Below are 17,530 nucleotides of genomic sequence, written 5' to 3'. Positions count from 1 at the left end.
CAGTGTTTCCAGCCCAGCATGTTCAGGCACAAAGAGCAAAAGGGAGGGTGGTGGAGGTGGGCAGCAAAGCGCTGAGGCTCACCTTTCACTTCTTTGGACTCCATGGTGTTTCGGCCCAGCAGCCGCTCTTTCCAGTCACTGGACAGTAATTTCTCAATGGTTGGCATAACTGTTGCCGTCGGCACGCAGCGGGAGGCAGCCCGGCAGAGCCGGGGAGAGGAAAGCTCGGTGAGGACAGCTTGCAGCTTTGCGCCACAAAGCAGGATGGATGTTCCCATCCCGCAGAGCAGCGCTTCGCAAAAACGCTGCGAGGCCCAAAGCAAGCCCCAGGGAGCCCGGAGGTCTGTCCGGGGGGTCTCCGGGGCGCTCAGAAACCTTTCTTACCCTCTTTTAGGTTTCTATTGAAGTCCAGCTTCTCCTGGCTGCTGACGGCAGGCTCGAAGGCAGAGCGCCTGGACTCCTGGGCATCGCTGGCCGGCGAGCAGGACTCCTGCGGCACACAAAGCGCGACTTACTAGGGGGTGGCAGTGCAGAAAGGCTGCAGCGCTTGAGGTCCTCCCGGGTGCAGAACGCTTCCGAAGCGGCGCGATGCCCGCAGCGGGCATCTCCGGCGGCGCAGGGAGACCCCGGCTCCGCGGGCGCGAGGAAGGGAGCACGCGGAGCCCGGACCCACCTGCGGCAGGGCCTGGGGGTCGGTGCCCTCTCTCGGCGGCGGCCCCGGCAAGTCGCTGGCGCGGGGCTCGGCGCTCGGGGCAGCCCCCGGCGGGGACTCGTAGCAGCCCTCCTTCTTCTCCTCCGTCTTGATGGTGCAGTTCACCATGCTGCTGGCTCCATTGAGGTCCAGGTGGGGAGAAATGGGGCTCCTCATGGACATCCTGCGGGGCTGGCAGGGCCGTTAGCAGAGCCGCGGGGTGCCCCTGCGCCCCCCAAGGTGACAGGCACCCCCTTTCCCAGCCCTCGCTCCCGGTTGGCAGGGCACTGGTGTTGCCCTCCGCCGCGGTGCCCTCATCGTTCCCAGCTTCCCGAGCTTGGCTTTTCATAGCTTAGCCACGGAAAACAAACCCGGCGCACCTCCTTTCTCCAGGCCACCATGGGAACAGAGTGCTAAACAGAGCCTCGAGGCAAACCCACCTAAAAGCACGAGATTTAGGGCAAATGCACGCGTGTGCCTTTGCGCTTCGTCTAACAGCCCGCGGGAGAGGAACCCGAGACGCGCCAGGACTTGGCCGCGGTCGACACACGGCATCGGAGCCCCGTGCTGAACCCGAGCCCCCGGGCGGCCCCGGCTCCGGCTCGCGAGTTGGCCGTGCCTCGAAAGCCTGCGGGACGGCAGGCAGGTTTCCTGTTCCAAAGGGAAGTGGAAATCCTGGCCCAGCTAAACAATGCCTGGGATTTCAACCAGAATCGCTCCTGTGGGAGCCCCTGGCGCGTCTCGGAGCTGGGACCGGCCACGCCAGGGCCAGGCGAGGGGCCGGAGCGGGGCACGGGGCCGTCAGGGCAGCGAGCCAACGTGCATCACGGCAAGGGACCGGGCACGTCCGAGGGGGCAGAGATGCTCTGCTAGCAGGGATTTCTCCCTGCACTGGCCACCGAGCCTCCCGCGGCGCGGCACGGATGGGAACCAACATCGCCCTCGCCGCGCCGGCCTTTCCGGGTGGAAAATGGGCAGCGAAGGAACCGATTTACGCTGGCACGTAAAGGAGGCAGGAGCCGGGCAGCAGGACCAGCCGGACCGCGGGGGCCGCCGGGGTGGGCTGGGGGCGGCGGGGACCCCCCCGCACTGGGCAGCTCCGCTCCCGGGGACCCCCCGAAAATGGGAGCGAGGGGGGCGGGCGCCGGGCCCGGCCGGCGGGAGCAGCGCCCGGCTCGGGGCAGCAATTACATAACAAACAAAACCCGGCTCAAGCTGCGAATTAATCAAACGGCTGAAAATAAAACCTTCCTCTCAGGAACTTCAAACAAAAGAAACGAAAACAACGAGGCGGCCGGGTAGTGCAAAGCCAGGGCTGCGCGCAAGGGACAAAAGGAAGTGGAACAATAGGGTGTTGGACAAAAGCAATAAAGCCAAGGGAAGTGTTACAGCTCCACAATGGGGCACGGGTGCGCCGGGGTTTCTGATCTTAGCGGGGCTTTTTTTTTAATCCCGGTTCCCTGCCCTTCGCCGGACAAACGGGTGCGCTTTGCAGGCCGCGGGGCTTCCTCGGGGCCGGCGCAGCGGTGGCAGCGGTGGCAGCAGCCGGGCCGCGGCGTCCTGCCCGTGCCCGCGCCGCGCCGCTCGTGGAAACACGCCGCGGCCCCGGGGCGGAAACGGACACGTTTGGCAGCGAAACGGCCGTGGCCGGGAGCCAGCGGGAAGCCTCGTCTCGCGCCGCCGGCAGGGCTCGCCCCCCGCGAGCTGCCCACGCGCCCCGCGCGCCGCCTCCCAGCAGGGGAAACTGAGGCACGAAAAGCCACGCGGGCACCGTGCCCCCGGCGCCTCCGCAGCTCGGTGACAGGAATAAACCCAGGAGCTTGGTCGAGAAGTTCAGGGCTTTGCTGATGGCCCAGCACCTTTCAAAGGCAGAAAAAAAATCCCCCCACTGTTCAACGCGCTCGTGCCCAGGCGGCTGCGGCTGGCAGCGGCCGCTTTGCTGCTCGGCTTGAGGCTCCTCCTGCCCTGCACGCTCCGGGCAGGACCTGACCCAAACTGGGGCTGCCCCCCGGGGACGCTCAGGGCATGGGGTGGGGGGCAGCAACGTGCTCCGGCGTCCTCCCCTTCCAGCGGGAACGGCCCGTTTCCGCCGGCGGGCCCGCGGGCTGAGGTTTTGCGGTGGCGGCAGCTTTTCTTTCTGAACTAGTACCCCAGAACGGCACATCCTGCAATTCTCCCCGCGCGCTGTGCCACCCTTCCTGGCTGCGAGCCGACCCTCCCTCCCCTGTTCGTGCTGCAGCGGAGCGGCTCCAAATGCTGGGGGCAGAGCCGCCAACACCCCCCCACCCTGCCCCAGCACCGTGCAACCAGGGCACCTGCGACCTCCCGCCCCCCCAAGCCTCTGGGGCACCCAGAGCCTCTCCGTGCCCGGCGGCAGGGAAACGCTCTCCCCGGCTGCTGCAAGGAGGCTCCTGCTCCTGGTGGCCGGCGCAGAGCACTGGGAAGGAGCCCAGAGCACGGGGGAGGTAAAGCAACGCACCCTCGCGCGACACCTTCGTCCCAGACCCTGGCCCTGCGAGGACGCGGGCTTTTCACACCCCCAGCACCGCAAGTCGTTGCGGCCCCGGAAGCGACACGGGCACCCACGAGCCCGGCGCCGGGGGCCGCTCGCTTCCACAGCGGCACGAGGCCGGCCGCGACCTTGCCTTCCGCACGCAGCACGTGGCTTTGCAGAGAAGGTCGCTGCAGGCAACACCCACCTGCACGGAGCGCTCGGAGCAAGGGCCAAGAAAAGCCTGTGCCACCGGCTGGACCTGTCCTTCCCCTTCGCAGACACCGCAGGTATTCACCGAAAACCCTGCCGCAACGAAGAGGCTCTCGGCGGCCCGGGCCGCTCCGGGGGAAGCCCGCAAGCGAGCTGCTCTCGCCTGGGTTCCCCGAAGTCGCGGCAGAGTTTCTGCCAGGGGCTCAGGCAGGGATGCAGCGCCCGCGCTGGGGTGACCTGAAACCCAAGCGCTGGCGAAAGTATCGCAGAGTGCAGTGAGGGCAGAAAGCCACAACCGCGCAAACTCTCCCGAGCAGCCAGCGCGCGAGGAAGAGCCATAAAGAAGATCCAATTAAGGCAATCGCAGTTAGGTTTTACAGCAGCAATTCCAGCCTCAGTCGTCTCAAGAGAAAGAAAGGGCAGAAGTGCGGGTTCAGGGGCTTGTTCCTGCACGGTGCGGGTGCTAATCGCGCCCCGCGCCCAGGGGCCAATCCTGCCGCACGGATGGGCGGAGAGGGTGGCATTTAAGCATCCTTGCATTTGCAAAAGCCACACTGATGCTGCAGCATTTGTGCCCCCCCCACCCCTGTAGCCCCTCGAGAGTGGGCAGAGGAAAAAATAAGACACACACAGGTTTTCTTCGTCCATAAAGGGCCCGAGGAATCCCCGCTGGCCACCAGGAGAGACAATAGCCCGTCTCCTGCCAGACGAGCAGGCCGCTTTCCTGCTAGACTTGGAATGTCCTTTTGGGGCTCTTTCCAAGCGTTTCCGCCCAGCGTGCCTTCGCACATAAAAGAATAGATGGCTTCCTCCGCTTCGTGCCCGCGGAGGGATGTCCAGGGAGAGCCGCGCCGAAGGGCCCCCGGCGCGGGGCAAGGTCACGAGGTTGCCAGCCCGCCCGGCTGGGCGCGCGGCCGCGAGCAGCCCTCGTGGCGTGCTCGAAATGCAGCTCGGATGCGTACGGAAGAAGAGGCGACGACCTCGAAGCTCGTGGTTTCCGGACTCCGGGCTCGTGATGCAGCGCTGGGATTTCAGTCCGCCTGCGGCTGAGCACCGAGCCCTTCGCCCCGGGGCTCTTCTGCACCCTGCTACCGCGCTGCTGTAGCAGCAAAGCAGGCGCAGCACCGTGGGGCTCAGCACCAAGCTGCCCTAAGCATCAGCCCCATTCAGAGACAGGCCCGGCGAAGCGCCGGTGGCCGGGTCTGCGCCCCTGTGCATGAGCCTGCACCCAGCCCCGTGTCTCTTGCAAGACACCGACGAACTCATGCCCCCCCCCCCCCCGAACTCATCAGCCCCAGCCGACGGGGAGCTCGTTCCCGCGGGCAGCTGAGATGGCAAACAGGGGGACGGTTGGGCTGGCAAGGGAAGGGGGGGTGGAGCAGGGACACCCCAGCAGGACACCTTTAGGTGCAGGATCCTCTGAACCACCGTTTTCCTGAGCTGGGCTTGCAGGATTTTCAGTCCAAACCAGCAGAAACTTCTTGGAGCTATCCTCATCCCCACCTGCCCAGGGCAGCCCAAACCCTGGAGAAAGAAAAGCAGACGGCACGGCCTGATTTACTGCTGCTTGTGCAAACCTGGCTGAATTTGCAGCTGCGACACGGAGTGGCTGGCTGGGAGAACATACACATTTTCAGTGGGATAAAAAAAGAAAGTAAAACACCTTTGTACGAAAAACATCTGCATTTTTCAACAAGCTCCAGTTTGCAGATCTGGCTGTAGGAACCAAGGGCATCTTGCTACGGGCATAGGAATTTATAAGCCTGGCTCTGCGCTTTAGAGGATGCTTGTGTCATGCCACGGTCAAGTCTCACGAAAGCTATTTGAAACAGCACATATTGGAGCCTTGGGCTTTTCCCAGGACAAATGGGAAACCGTCAGGAGCCCCAAACGGCAAGAGAGCTGCCAGGCTGCTGCTCTGCCGCAGAGCGACCCTCGGACCCGGCTGCCCCTCCGCATCCAACAAGACCTGGGATCGCAGGCAAGAGCTCTCGCTTCCGGGAGAGCCGGGATTTCCCGCGGTCCGAGCGGAACAGGCCGGTCTCTGCCTCCAGCCATCAGCTCCCAGGATTGCGGCTCAAAGGCAGTGCCCACCCTGGCCCTCCCACCCCCGGATCTGGGGCTCGAACACCCCCAAATCCACGCGCCCGGGACCGTGCCGGGGCTGGCCCCACCGGCGGGCACACCTCCGGAAACGTCCCACGCGTCGGAGCCAGGCGGTGACGCTGCCAGGAGAGCACCGGCATCACGGAAACTCCCGGGAGTGGGCCACCCCCTCACCGCCCCGCTGCGAGCGGTCCCCGAGCCCCCTAATCGCCCCCACGCCTCCCCCTTTCTCCAGCCGGCCCAGGACTGTGCCCATGCCCCCGCGGCGAGGAAGGATCTTGGGGATCCCTTCGCCTCTTTGCAAGGAGGAAGAGTTGCTATTTCCACAGCTCCAGCATTGCCACGCTATGACTCTTTGGGGGGGGGGGGGGGGGGAAATACCATTGCTGCTCCATCTGCTGAGATGAAAACTAGAAATGGAGGGTTCCTATTACTGCACGGAAGATTGGTCAGCAGCAAAATTCAACCCTAAAGCAATTATGACCAACTCGAATAGCATTCACTAATTCTCTCCAAAAATCCAACCTACCTTCATTGAAGGCCTCTAGGCCTTATCTAGTATTGCTAATTAAATGCATATCTCTCTGATGCATGCCAGCAGAGGAACCCTTCGGAGGTTCACGGGGAAAATCTAATCAGCCGTGCTATTCAAAACTTGGGAGGAGAGAAAAAGAAAGTGTTAATCACTAAATTCACTTAAGAATTTACACTTGCAAGACAGGGAGAAAAGAATTAATTCCAAGGCTGTGGCAGAGGGGAAGAAAAGGACCTGGGCTGCTTAACCAAAGGACTGTATCTCCACCATCTCTCTTGCACACACCCGTCTAAGGTCCCAGCTTTGTGTAAACTGTCTGCGAGCACTGAAAAGCTGTGTAGCGCTAAGCTAGAGCAGATTTAGTCCTTAGTGGGAGAAACGCTGTACTCGGAGACTCACATCCTGCTTTTCTAAAAGAGGCTTATGGAATATTTTCGCTTAACTAAATCAAACTCAGCCTCTTCCCAGTGCTCGCACCCTTCCCCGGCCACGGCCCGTCGGCGCAAGGCCGTCCTGGGTGGAGGATCCGCCGGCGCCTGGCGGAAACCCCGCTGCTCGGCTAGCACTCCCGCACCGAGCCGGTCCCCGGGAGCGTGCCGCGAGTCTCCCGGGGAGCAATGGGCTCTGCCGCCAGGACGACGGGCGTCCGGGGCTGCCCGAGGCACGGAGCCCAGGGAAAAGCAGGTTTTGCAGGAGGGGGAAGCTGCTGCAGAGCCTCCCACGGAGCGGAGACTGGGAACGGCCACGGCACCAGCCTGGCCAGGCGGGATGCTCCGGGTGGGAACGCTACGGTGAAAACGTCTCCAGCGAGAACGGTGAGGGACAGAGACGCACCAAGCACAGCGACAAAACCCTCATATTCTGGCTGGGTCCTCGAGCCCGCTCCAGCCCGCTCGGCACGCGTTTAAGCAGGCCACTGCCCCTAACGGCCCCTCTCTTACTAACAGTTTCCAATTTACTGCTAATTCGGGTTTCACGGGGGTTCTGACGTTTCAGCTTGCTCCGGTTCCTTATGAGCTGGCAGAGGGACGCTTTCCGGTCTTGGCGTACGGGATTACTCAGCGGCCGGCTCTGCGCCCGCGCGCGTCGCCCGCCCGTGCCGCCGGCGCCCGGCCCGGAGGAGACGGCCCGCCGGGCGCTCACCGCGGCCGAGGGCAGCGATGCCGCGGCCGGAGCCGTGCTGCGCGCTTCTTGCCGGGACGCGGACGAAACGAGCCGCTGCTGCCCGACCAGCGGTTTTATAACTGTAATGAAACCAAACCCAGCGAGGCGGCTGGGTCCTTCCCCGGGTGTAAACTGGCACAGGTCCACCGCCTTCACAGCCCTGACCCAAACAGGCTTTTCCTTTACTGGGATGAGTGATAGGAGGGTTTTAAGGAGGGGAAAAATTAAACCGAACATCAGGTGGAACTTCCTGATGGTGAGATTTATTAGCGTAGGAATGATCTCATCGGGGAAGCGGAGGAAACTCCATCCACTCGCGCTGGAATTATTGAGAACGGTGCAAAGCCCCGAGGAGCGAGGCGTGGGGAACAAGCCCACGCGACCGCCCACGCGACGCCGGGCACTGCACGGGACCCATCTCCCGGCCTCAGCGGGCTGCTTTGGCCAACAAGACGCATCAATAAGGGAAAAAAAGGGAATCCGAACCTCCCCGCACAGGTCACAGCTTTGCATGGCCGAGGGCGGTGGCGGCGGTGCGGGAGCCGGCGGAGCAGGGCCGGTGCCCGAGCGGCACCTCCTCGGGGCGCGCTGCCAACAGCGTGCCGCCCCGCAGCGCCCTGGCAGCGGCTCTTTGCCGTTTACCGAGCCCTTACGAGCTCCCGAACCAGCAGCAAGGCGCCAGTCCGTGCGCTCAGCGCCAGCCTGGAGGGAGCCGGTCGAATCCAGCCCTTAGCAAAATCTCAAAAAAGCAGCAAAACTGCTTTCTGAGAAGGTTACGGGAGCGCAGAGCACAGTCCAGCTTCGCCCCACGAAGACACGCGGCTTGGGAAGAGAAAGGTGAAAGCGCAGGGGAAAGGGCAGAAGCTTCCCCCGCCTCCTCCTCCACTGCCTTTCCTTTCTTCACCTTTTTTTCTGCATCAATTTTTTTTTTTAATCAAGTTCCACACCAATTTCTCGCCTCTCAGAAGCCTTTGCCTGGCTGGTTGCAGGCAGCGGGGAAACAGCAGCAAAACCGGCTCTGAGAGCTGCTGAGCTTTTCCCGGGTACCCAGGGGACGCCGGCCGGATCAGGCTCCCGGCCCCACTGACGCCGGCAGCGGCTGCCGATCCCGGGTGTCCGGGGCGGTGCCGAGGTCCTCAGAGCTGCTCCAGCGCCCGGGGGCCCTGCAAACCCCCCCCCGTCCCACCCGCCTTCCCTGCGACCCTCCGTAAGGGCACGGGCAGGCTCCGCCGTGCTGCTCTCCCCCTCTGCAAATTGCATCACTGCACAGCGAGGGATCAATTATGGATAAAAAATTATAAAAGAAGCCTCAGAGCAAACAAACGAAACCCGCTGCGGTAAAGGGAGGCGAGGGTGGCCGGCGGAGCCGGGGCAGGAGGGACCAGCCGGCGACTTACCCGGCGGAGCGGCCGGCGCCGGCTCTCGCGGCTCCCTCCTTTTCTCCGCCGCCCTGTCCTGCCCTCGCCGCGAGCAGCCCTGCGGCTTACCCGAGCGGCGGCTCTCCAGGGAGTTTTTGTGCGACTTCACGCACTCAGCGTTTCCAGGCACTGCGGGGGGCACGTTTGACTCGGCTCGCTCGTAAGCAGTACTTTCCTATCGCATGATGGAGGGACCGAGACATTTGACCCTTTTCCTCTCCTGCTCTGCGTTTATAGGAAAAAAAAAAAGACATTTAACTAATCTGATCTGATAGCTATCTGCCCCCGGCGCACCTTTGAGACTGAAAGGTGCCGGGAGGGGCAGCGAGCGCAGCGCGCTCGTTCGGCGCGCCGGATGCGTGGGACAGGGCGTCAGGTGAGGTCTGCAGCGAACGCGGCCGCTCTTCCGGCCCGAGGGACGCACCAGCGGTCCGTGCCGGGGCGGCCCGGGGCTCCCGCGCCGCCGGCCGCTTCCTCGGAGCCTCCGCCGGGAAGGGCAGCGCCGCTGCCGCCGCGGTGCCCGCCGCCCCCTCGCCTCCGCGGCCGCGGAGCCGCTTCCCAGCCGCGGCCTCCCCGGGAGATGCTCCCACGGGTGCAGCCCCCGCCCCAGCACCACCAGCCCTCATTGCCCTTCTCGTAGCATTTTACACCTCCTCCAAAGCCATTTTTTTTCCAGCAGCTGCCTCCAGGCTTGAGGCGACCTCCCCACTCAGTGGCCCTATTTGCTCTTTCCAACCTCCCCCTTCTTTTTTTTCCCGCCAATTTTTTTTTTTCCAGAAGAGCTGGGTGCACGCGTGAGCCCCAAAGGGGACACGGGCGCCCCGGCGAATCCGAACTCAGCCCCCGGAGCCCAGGGCGACTTCCGAACGCAGCGCGGCTCTGTGCATTTCCGCCGCCGGCGCCTGGCCGCATCGCTTCTCCCCCCGAACTTGCCACGAGCCCCGGAAGTATCAAAAGCAGTCGTTTCGCACGGTTTTCTAAACTGCAGCAAGAAAGTCCGTATAGCGGAGCAGAGCCCCCGCCAGCTGCTTACTTGGAAAGGCGGGAGGCGGAAAGGCTCCGCTCGAGGCCGCGTCCCAGCTGCTGGGGCCAGTTGACATTTTCGGAGCAGATTTTTTTGCTGGCGCAGCAGGAGCTGCTCCGCAGTTGCGGGGTGCAATGGTCAACTTTCCTCTGGAAGACGGGGGAGCCTCGAGCGGTCCTGCTCCGCGCCAGCAGCTGGCCATCATCCGCCCCAGGCCATCACAGCCTCACCCACAGCAACCCTGAGCGCCGCTCTGCTGCGTCTCGCGCACCGAGAAGAGGCCGGCTGGCTACGCGCGGATGAAGGCCCCCGAGGGAAACGCTTTTGGCCTGGCTTCGCCCCTCACTAGCGCACGTTGCGCTCACTCTGCCGGCGTTACCCCTGCTTCGCGGCGGGGACTCGGGTCCTCGCGCTCACGAGGCCGCTCGGTCCCGTCCGGCCGCCGCTCTGCATCCCGCAGAGCAGCCAGGGCATCCTCCGGCGCCGGGGCAGGACCCGCAGCCGCGGCACCAGCCACCACTCACACGGGCAGCGCCGATGGGCTCGTTTGCAGATAACGAAGCGGCAGGAGGGAGCCGGGGGTCCGGCTCATGCCATTTTTATCACTACCGTTGCTGTGGTTGGGGGAGCCGCTCAGCTCCCAAGCAAGCTTCCAGCTTTTGTTCAAAGGAAAAACATTGTTTTTTTCCCCCAGTAGGACTCAGCGGAGCCGAAGTGACCTGCCTATCAGTTCCTCCTGCGAGATATCGGGTTCCCCCACCCCGGGAATGGCACGGATACGGAGCGGGGGGAAGACGAAGGGCATTTCCTCAGCACAGACCCATTGGAGCAATTCTGCACCAACCGCCCCTGGCCTGGGCCAGGCAGCGGCACCGGGGCTTCAGCGCTGGCACCGGCGCTCCAGCGCCTGCCACGGGCCGGTGCGAGCCCCTGCACGGGACCGGGTTGGGCCGGGGTGCCCCGGGGCTGCCGGGAGGGCGCTTCGTGGCTCCACGGCCACAGCCCCAGGCAGCGGATGTCACCGGCCGAGCACCTCGCAGCGGGCAGGAAGGAAAACCGTGCCACCGTCCTGCCAGGCTTGCTAAACCACAATAAAACCTGCCTCTCTGCAGAAGCACAAGGATCCAGCCGACGCTAGAACCAGCCTTGCATTTCCACCGTCCCTTCCCTGCTCCCCAGCCTGGACCAGGCGCACTTTTTAAAAGCATTCCTGGCACTGGTCTTACCGTCTCCAAAGGGGGATGCCCGAGCCCAGCTCATCACTAGGAGCCTGGCAGCTAGCAGTGCTCCCGCTAGCTCCCCTCGCAAGGGGGGATTCGGTGGCCCCCGGCCAGCCCGGGGGCGCAGGGAAGCGCCTGTGCACCCTGCAGCGCGCGCCGGCGCACAAGGGGCTCTTTGTGCCCGTGCAGCTCCCACGGCACCTGTTTGCCCCCTCCGTCCCGCTCCCCCGTGTATCCTTATTTACCCTCGTATCCCCAGGCCCGCTCCCAAGGGCCCTGGCAGCTCCTCCGCCCATGTGCCCGGCCCCGGCGCGGCACAGCGGCGGGCAGGCACACTTGCGCGCACACGCATGCCAGTTGTCCGCTTTGGGGCGGGTGGGGGACGCGGGCGGGCAGGAGCTGCTTTGCAGGGCACAGGCCAGCCTGGATGAGGACGCTGCCGGCATCGGCATTCCCCACTCCAGTTCCCGGGACGGACCCACAACGCAATGCAAGGCAGCAAGGGGGACTGGGCACAAAGGCTGGTATTAAATTATCGTATTATATACCAAAAGCCAGTGTCGCACCCCAACACCCAAATCGCAGGCTGAGAACCGCCACGGAAAGCAAATATTACACTGCCTCTGTGCACGCAGCAGCTAGCACAGGTTCGGATCCTCCGCAGCCGCAGCCCTCAGCTCAGCCCTTCGGCTCCGGAAGGCGCCTGTGTCACGGCAAGGAAGCAGCAGGGCCGACTCCAGCCCGGCTGCCTCATCCGCACGGGAATTCCCCCGCGGAACTGCCGCGGGACAGACGCGCGCGGGACGGCAGCGCCCGCACCGCAGGGACCTCCGCGTCCGCGCGCCCTCCTGCACAGCGAGCCGCGGGCTCCGCGCACCGCCGCCGCCGCCGCAGCCCCGGGACTCCCTTTCCTGCCGGGAGAGCAAGGTAGAACAATAGGGCCGAGCTGCCATTGTTCCCGAGAGCAGGCAGGCAGGGCGGCGGCACCCCCAGCCCGAGCGCCGCGGGGCAGCCGAAGCCCCCGCGTGCCGCTGGCGGTGCCCGTGAGCACTTCCACCAGCCTGTCTGTATTTCTGTTCTTTCGCGCCAGCCCAGCTCAGAATAGCCCCGTTTTGCAACAAAAAGGAGGCTCAAATATCCCCATTGCTCTCGCTGCTACCCCACATCTCTTTGCTGTATTGATTTATAACCTCACCAACCTTCCTCCCAACAGACAAGGAAGTGTCTTAGCCGCCTTCACCAGTCAGAGTTAAAAAAATAACGACTCAGGCCAGCAGATTTTGGCCTGGGCGAGTGAGGGTCCACGGGGCTCTTGCAGGCTGCTTCAAGGATGAGCCACATTATCTTCTTCCTCCCCAATAAGACACCCGGGGGGATGTGATGGGGGAGGGCACCCGGCCGCTGAAGCCACTAGACTGCATCTTTTATAACGGTCACATGCCTAAAGCAGGCCTGGACGGTAATGGAGCATTAAATTATGGAAAGGCAGAATTTCAAATATTTCAGATCCATCTCCCGATTTGCATTCTTCAGCTAAACGGCTGCGAGCAGGAGCAGGACAAGGAGGGCAGGGAAGGGAGCCTCCCGCTATTGCAATGCTTGCAGAAGTAGCTTTCCCCTTGAAAAACAACGTGCTTAAACTAAGAGCAGCTGCTAAACCATCCTAGGTCCGGGGGGCTGCTCTCGGTGCTCGCAGGAGAAGGGGACAAGGCTGTTTCAGCAGTGCCCTTAATGTTATGCTTCACTTTATGTGTGTGCTTAAGCCGCTGCATCAGCAAGATTTATATAAACGCTGTGTTAAAGCAGATTCACACCACGTCCCTCCCTCCTTTACGCCCCGTGCAAACAGCCGGGACACTGCTATCCCGCAGCCCTGTCCGCTCGGCCGCCCGCTCCTGCCGAGCCGCGGCACCCGGGCAGACCAAGGGCTGTTGTTCGGGGCTGGACCGGCTCCAGCGTGGGACATATGGTCCAGCAGGTGGATAAAGCGCAGCGGAGGAGGAGGGCGGGATTCCAAACAGCAAAATTTCCAATTCCCAGTTTTCCAAAGGTTGACACCTTTGACTCTGCCTGCTGGAAACGGCAGCAGGGCTCCAAACCCGTGCACTGCTCAGCCCCGCACCAGCAGGGTCCCGCAATTAGAGGCTCATTTGAGCATGGGACATGGCCTGGATGGAGATACCGGTGCACAGGCCTCACTGAAGTCAGCGGCAAAGTATACAGAAAGGAGCAGATTTGGCTCCTGGAGTTATTCTCCGAATGGAGCAGAGCAGGGTAAAAAGCACCAAGGTATTTTCTGGCAGAATTTTTGTAAGCTGCACTAATTTATTTCCCTTTTGTGTGTTCTTCTATGAGCTCAAAGTGGGTGGAAACTGGTGATGCATCACGTAAAACTTTTGAGTTTCCCGAATCTTCCTCACTGCAGCATAATGAAATCAAAACCTCGCAAGTTGGTGAAAAATAAACAAACAAGCAATAAAATAGAATAGCCCTGCACGGCTTGTCAGGAGTCACGCTGCCCGGGACCCTGCCGGGGGGGTGCCCCAGCCCCGGCCGCGGCGTTTCTGGGCTCTCCCTCCCGAGCCCTACACCAGCCCTCTGCCAGGCCAAGCTGGGAGCAGGCAGGCAAAAGGACGCAGCTCTGACAAACTAGTGTTTCCTAAGGCAAACATAAATTTTCCATCGGCAGTTCCCGGCTGGTAGTGATGCTACGCGCAGCAACACGGCCACACGACAGGAGAACAAAAGAGTCAAGCGGCCTTTCTCCACCTCATTCCCCAGCGCAGCATCTCCAGCAGCAGGTAGCAACTGCTCTGCCTGAGTGTGGCTTTATGTTTTTTTTTTCAATGAATGCATTTCTTTTTAGGAAAATAAACAGCATGCATTTCATTAGCCCAGCTGGGAACTTCCAGAGTGTAAAATCAGAGCAGAGATGCACTGACGGCGGGTCGGTACCATCAGCCACAACCGCCCGTTAAGGGTTGTCTCTCAGGTAATAAAAGCCTTTCTGATTTCTGCAATTACACAGGCACACACGAAGCAAGTTGAACACGAATCCGTGCTAAGCGTTTGCAGTGGAATAAAGCTGGAGCAGCCAGGAATGTCGGTTCGCAGCGGGATGGCAAGCGGACGCACAGGCCACCGGCTCGCAGGGCTTCCTGCCAGCGCCGAGGGACCGGACGCGCGACTCCGCCGGGTCTCGAGAGCAGCAGAGCCGCAGGCCCCTGCCGCACCAACCTGCTCGAACCACACCAAGCTCCTGCAAAGTTTCTTTGGTTTTAAGTACGGGAACGGGAGACATCACGGAGCAGCCGCAACTTCGCCAGAGGAAGCGGCGGTGTAGGAGCAACGCGTGCCGCTCAGCTCCCGTGGCACGGAGAGCAAAGCCTTGGCACCCGCAGGCCACCCGCAACGGTCAGCCGAACCACCCCACACTCGCCAGCGGGCTTCAGAAGCTCCGGGGCAGCGGGGCCGCGCCGCCCCGAGGACGGGCCGGCCCTCGGACCCGCCGGCCCCGCGCTTCGAGGGCCACCCGCCGTGGCCGTGCAACCCCGTCGGCACCAGGCCAGCAGCCCCCGCCTCGCTTCCCCGCTGCCAGACCCAGACGCTCACCTTAAGAGTGGGAAACGAGCTCCGCAGCCTGCTACAGGTTCCCGGAGCGGCCACTGCCCACCTTCCCCGGAGCTGCCTGCAGCACCAGTCCCCGCTGCTCGGCCCCAGCAAGTCCCGTTCCAGGAAGGCCACGGGCTGCAAGCGCTCCGGGAGCCCATCAGCAAGCAGCTAATGTAAAAATAAACCCTCTGAAAGGCTAGATTTACTGTGCTTCTGCCGCTGTGCTCCCTGCACGGGCAGAAAACCCTTCCTCTGCATCTCGTGAACGAAATCAAAACCCCTGCAGCAAATAACAAGTTTACGATCCTGCTCCATCCTCGCTCCTTACCCCCGTGCCAGAGCACAGCTCCCCGGGCAAAGCCGTTCAAAGGGGACATTTCGGCAGAGGGACAAAAAGTCCAGCTATTCCCCCTTCTCCCCCCCAGGCCATCTTGCCCTCCCCCGTGCTGGCTGGAACAAAGTTTGCTTGTCAGGAGGACTTTCCGGAGGGGGTGGTTTGGGTGTGCAGATTTGGCAAGGGTAAAAAAAGTAACAGCATGCGGGGCATGCCAGCGTAGGTAACCCGAAGAGACGGCGCTGAGCGCTCTGCTCGAGCCCGGGAAAAAGCGCCCAGCACCTCCAGCGCCGTCGCCCGGAGCGCCTTCCTCCGCAAACCAGTTTAGCAGGAGATAATGTATTTTTAAAAGTTGGTGATCTCTGTTCCTACCTATCAGGCTGCTAGGAAGGGAATTCACCTCCTGCGCAAGATGCCAAGTCGGATCCCCAGGGAGGGAGAACCACGGCACGAGCCCCGAGCCGAGGAGCGAGCGGCGCCCGCAGCAACTCGCCGCTCCAGCCGCTGCTTCGCCATTCGTAGGAAAGTGAAACAAATAAACAGCACAAAGGGAGATGCTGGTAAAAACGTGTCGGTAGCAAATGGGTTTAGAAAAAAAAAATGTCCTTAGCCTGCCCACGTTTGTCAAAGGACTCCAGCTATTTTTAACACAAAGGCTCTGAAATCACCAGCTTTCAAAAAAAATACGGTCTCAGTGTCAACCGAATGGATTCTGAATGAAATTAAATTGAACTAAAAGGAAATTGCATGAATTACAAACGCAAGTTATTGGCTCAGGAGAGGCGTAACTGAGGGACTGAGGGATATTATCTGGTCTGTGCTACGGAGAAAATTGCATTAGCTGAGCTAATGGTCCTTTTTCACTCCTAAAATCTATTACTCCAAATTTGCTTTGGAAGTCAAGTGTTTCCCGTACTGAAGGTACCTCTAAAGATGTTAACAGCGACTTGAACAACCATCCGTCACTGGCAAAGAAATCCCTGCATAAAATACTGGAAATCACTAGGCTGAGGTGGATATAAGCAAGCTTTCCATTTATTTGCACAATCCACGTGAAAAACCTCTCATTTATTGCTCCCTCAGCAGGATGTCTTTTGGTTTCCCTCGGCCACAGCTGCTCCTTTAACTTTGTTGCTGTTTAACTCCCGAGCACCCCGCGAGGTGCCCACGGGGGAGCCCCGGCCCCAGCAGCTCACCCCCGCGGTGGCTCCGGTGCTCCCCGATCAGCAGTGGTCACCGGAGCGGGTCACCGCACCCCCTCCCCCGGGGTCCCCCCGCCGCCGCCACCCCGCCGCAGCACCGCCAGGGTGTGAGACGACCCGCTGCATCCCACCAGAGCGGACCGCAGAAGTCCCACTGCCGGGGAGGCTCCCGGCTGCCAAAGCTCCCGGCGAGCGGCAGGTCCTCGGCTTTGGCCCCCAGCTGCTGAAACGGGGTCAGAAACGCTCCGACGCGGAGCGGGTAGGACCCGCCACCGCTGCCGAGGGAGGCACGGTTTCAGCGACAAGCTTTGCCCGTTATTCAGTTCCTGCAAGCGGCATAGTTCGGCGCTGACTCCGCTACCCAAGTCGCTCTCTGGCAGCGCATTATCGGAATGGTGTTGCTGCAATTTATTAAACCCCCAAGCCCTGTTAGACACACAAGCATCTGCGCGCAGCATTGCCAGCAAGTTTTCCTGCCCGGACCCTGCGGCGTCTTTTCCTATGGGAGTGTCGAAATGGTGCTCCCCGGGGGAGTGCGGGAGGTGACGCTGTCATGGGGGACAGAAATCGCCTCTGCCCTCCGAGCGCTCCCCGAACCGCCGGCGAGGGCAGCGTGCAAGGGGCAGGAGCGCGGCTCACCCATCCTGCAGCGCCGCAGGGGATGAGGGCTCCCCCCCCCCCGACTGCTCCCAATCCCCCCCCCCACGTGTGCAAACCTTGCAGACACGAGTGTGCGCTGGGGTGAGCGGGCACTGGATGCCGGGGCACCGTGCCCGTGCATGGCGCATGCCGGTCTGCACTGTCCTTGCGTCCGGCGGGGGGACAGTGTCCGTTTGCTAACAGTGGCAGACGGTGGCCCTCGGGGCCTCCACCCTACATCCCGTTGTCCCCACATGCCCGTCCCAGACCGCCCGGTGAGACCGTGCCCTGCTCATAAGAAACCCAACGGGCAGCAGGGACGTGGGGACAGGAGCCACCTTAACCCGGGGGCAGAGGGAAGGGGTGAGAGACCTCGCCTGGTGGGTGGCCGGGGGGTGCCTAGGGGGTAACCCCTTGGTGCAGGGGTCGGGGGTTGGCCCGAGGGTTAACCCCTCGCATGCCGCCGCTCTCCCCCGCCGCGGGCTCGGCTGCCGGGAGCTCTCGGAGGAGTTTTCAGCCCCTCAACTTCGCAGCGGGGATGGGGCTGTGCGGGGAAGGGCCCTGCGCTTCTCTTGTCCCCTTGGGCTTCTCCTCCCTAAGCAGAGGGGCTTTGGGCACGGGGGGGCCCTGCCAGGCCAACGCCAACCCCCGGCGCAGCCCAGCGCTGCCCGGCCGCCATCGGGACGGGACGACGCTCCCCCTCCGCGGCCGCGGCCCCTCGCCGGGGCCGGGGTCGGGGCCGCGTCCCCTCCCCGTGCCCGTGCCCGTGCCCCCGGCCGCACTCACGGCTCCGCCGCGCTGCCGCGCTGCGCCCGGAGCCCCGCCGCCGCCGAGCGCGGCTCAGGTCCGCTCCATGTCCCCGGCGCCTCCGCTGGGAGCTG

The 17,530-nt window shown here is 62.6% G+C and overlaps 1 protein-coding gene across 5 annotated transcripts in view; it reads right to left on the bottom strand.

The window, feature by feature from the left end:
- The window catches only part of SOX13 (SRY-box transcription factor 13), a 24,923-nt gene extending 7,393 nt beyond the window's left edge, over positions 1-17,530 (bottom strand). For 3 of the 5 annotated variants that reach the window (XM_062595025.1, XM_062595029.1, XM_062595028.1), the window contains exons 1-4: positions 17,436-17,530; positions 674-875; positions 385-490; positions 83-169 (exon numbers count right to left, since the gene is read on the bottom strand). In XM_062595025.1, the coding sequence (XP_062451009.1) occupies positions 83-169; positions 385-490; positions 674-874 (394 nt within the window). In that variant the 5' untranslated portion in view covers position 875; positions 17,436-17,530. Of the gene's footprint in view, positions 1-82; positions 170-384; positions 491-673; positions 884-15,180; positions 15,222-17,435 lie in introns of those variants that run through there. The other 2 variants (XM_062595026.1, XM_062595027.1) reach the window with 2 other exon arrangements.

This window comes from Rhea pennata, chromosome 25 (genome assembly GCF_028389875.1).
Source record: "Rhea pennata isolate bPtePen1 chromosome 25, bPtePen1.pri, whole genome shotgun sequence".
Taxonomy (NCBI): domain Eukaryota; kingdom Metazoa; phylum Chordata; class Aves; order Rheiformes; family Rheidae; genus Rhea; species Rhea pennata.
Note: the sequence above shows the minus strand (reverse complement) of the source record. Positions and strands in the feature narration are given on the sequence as shown.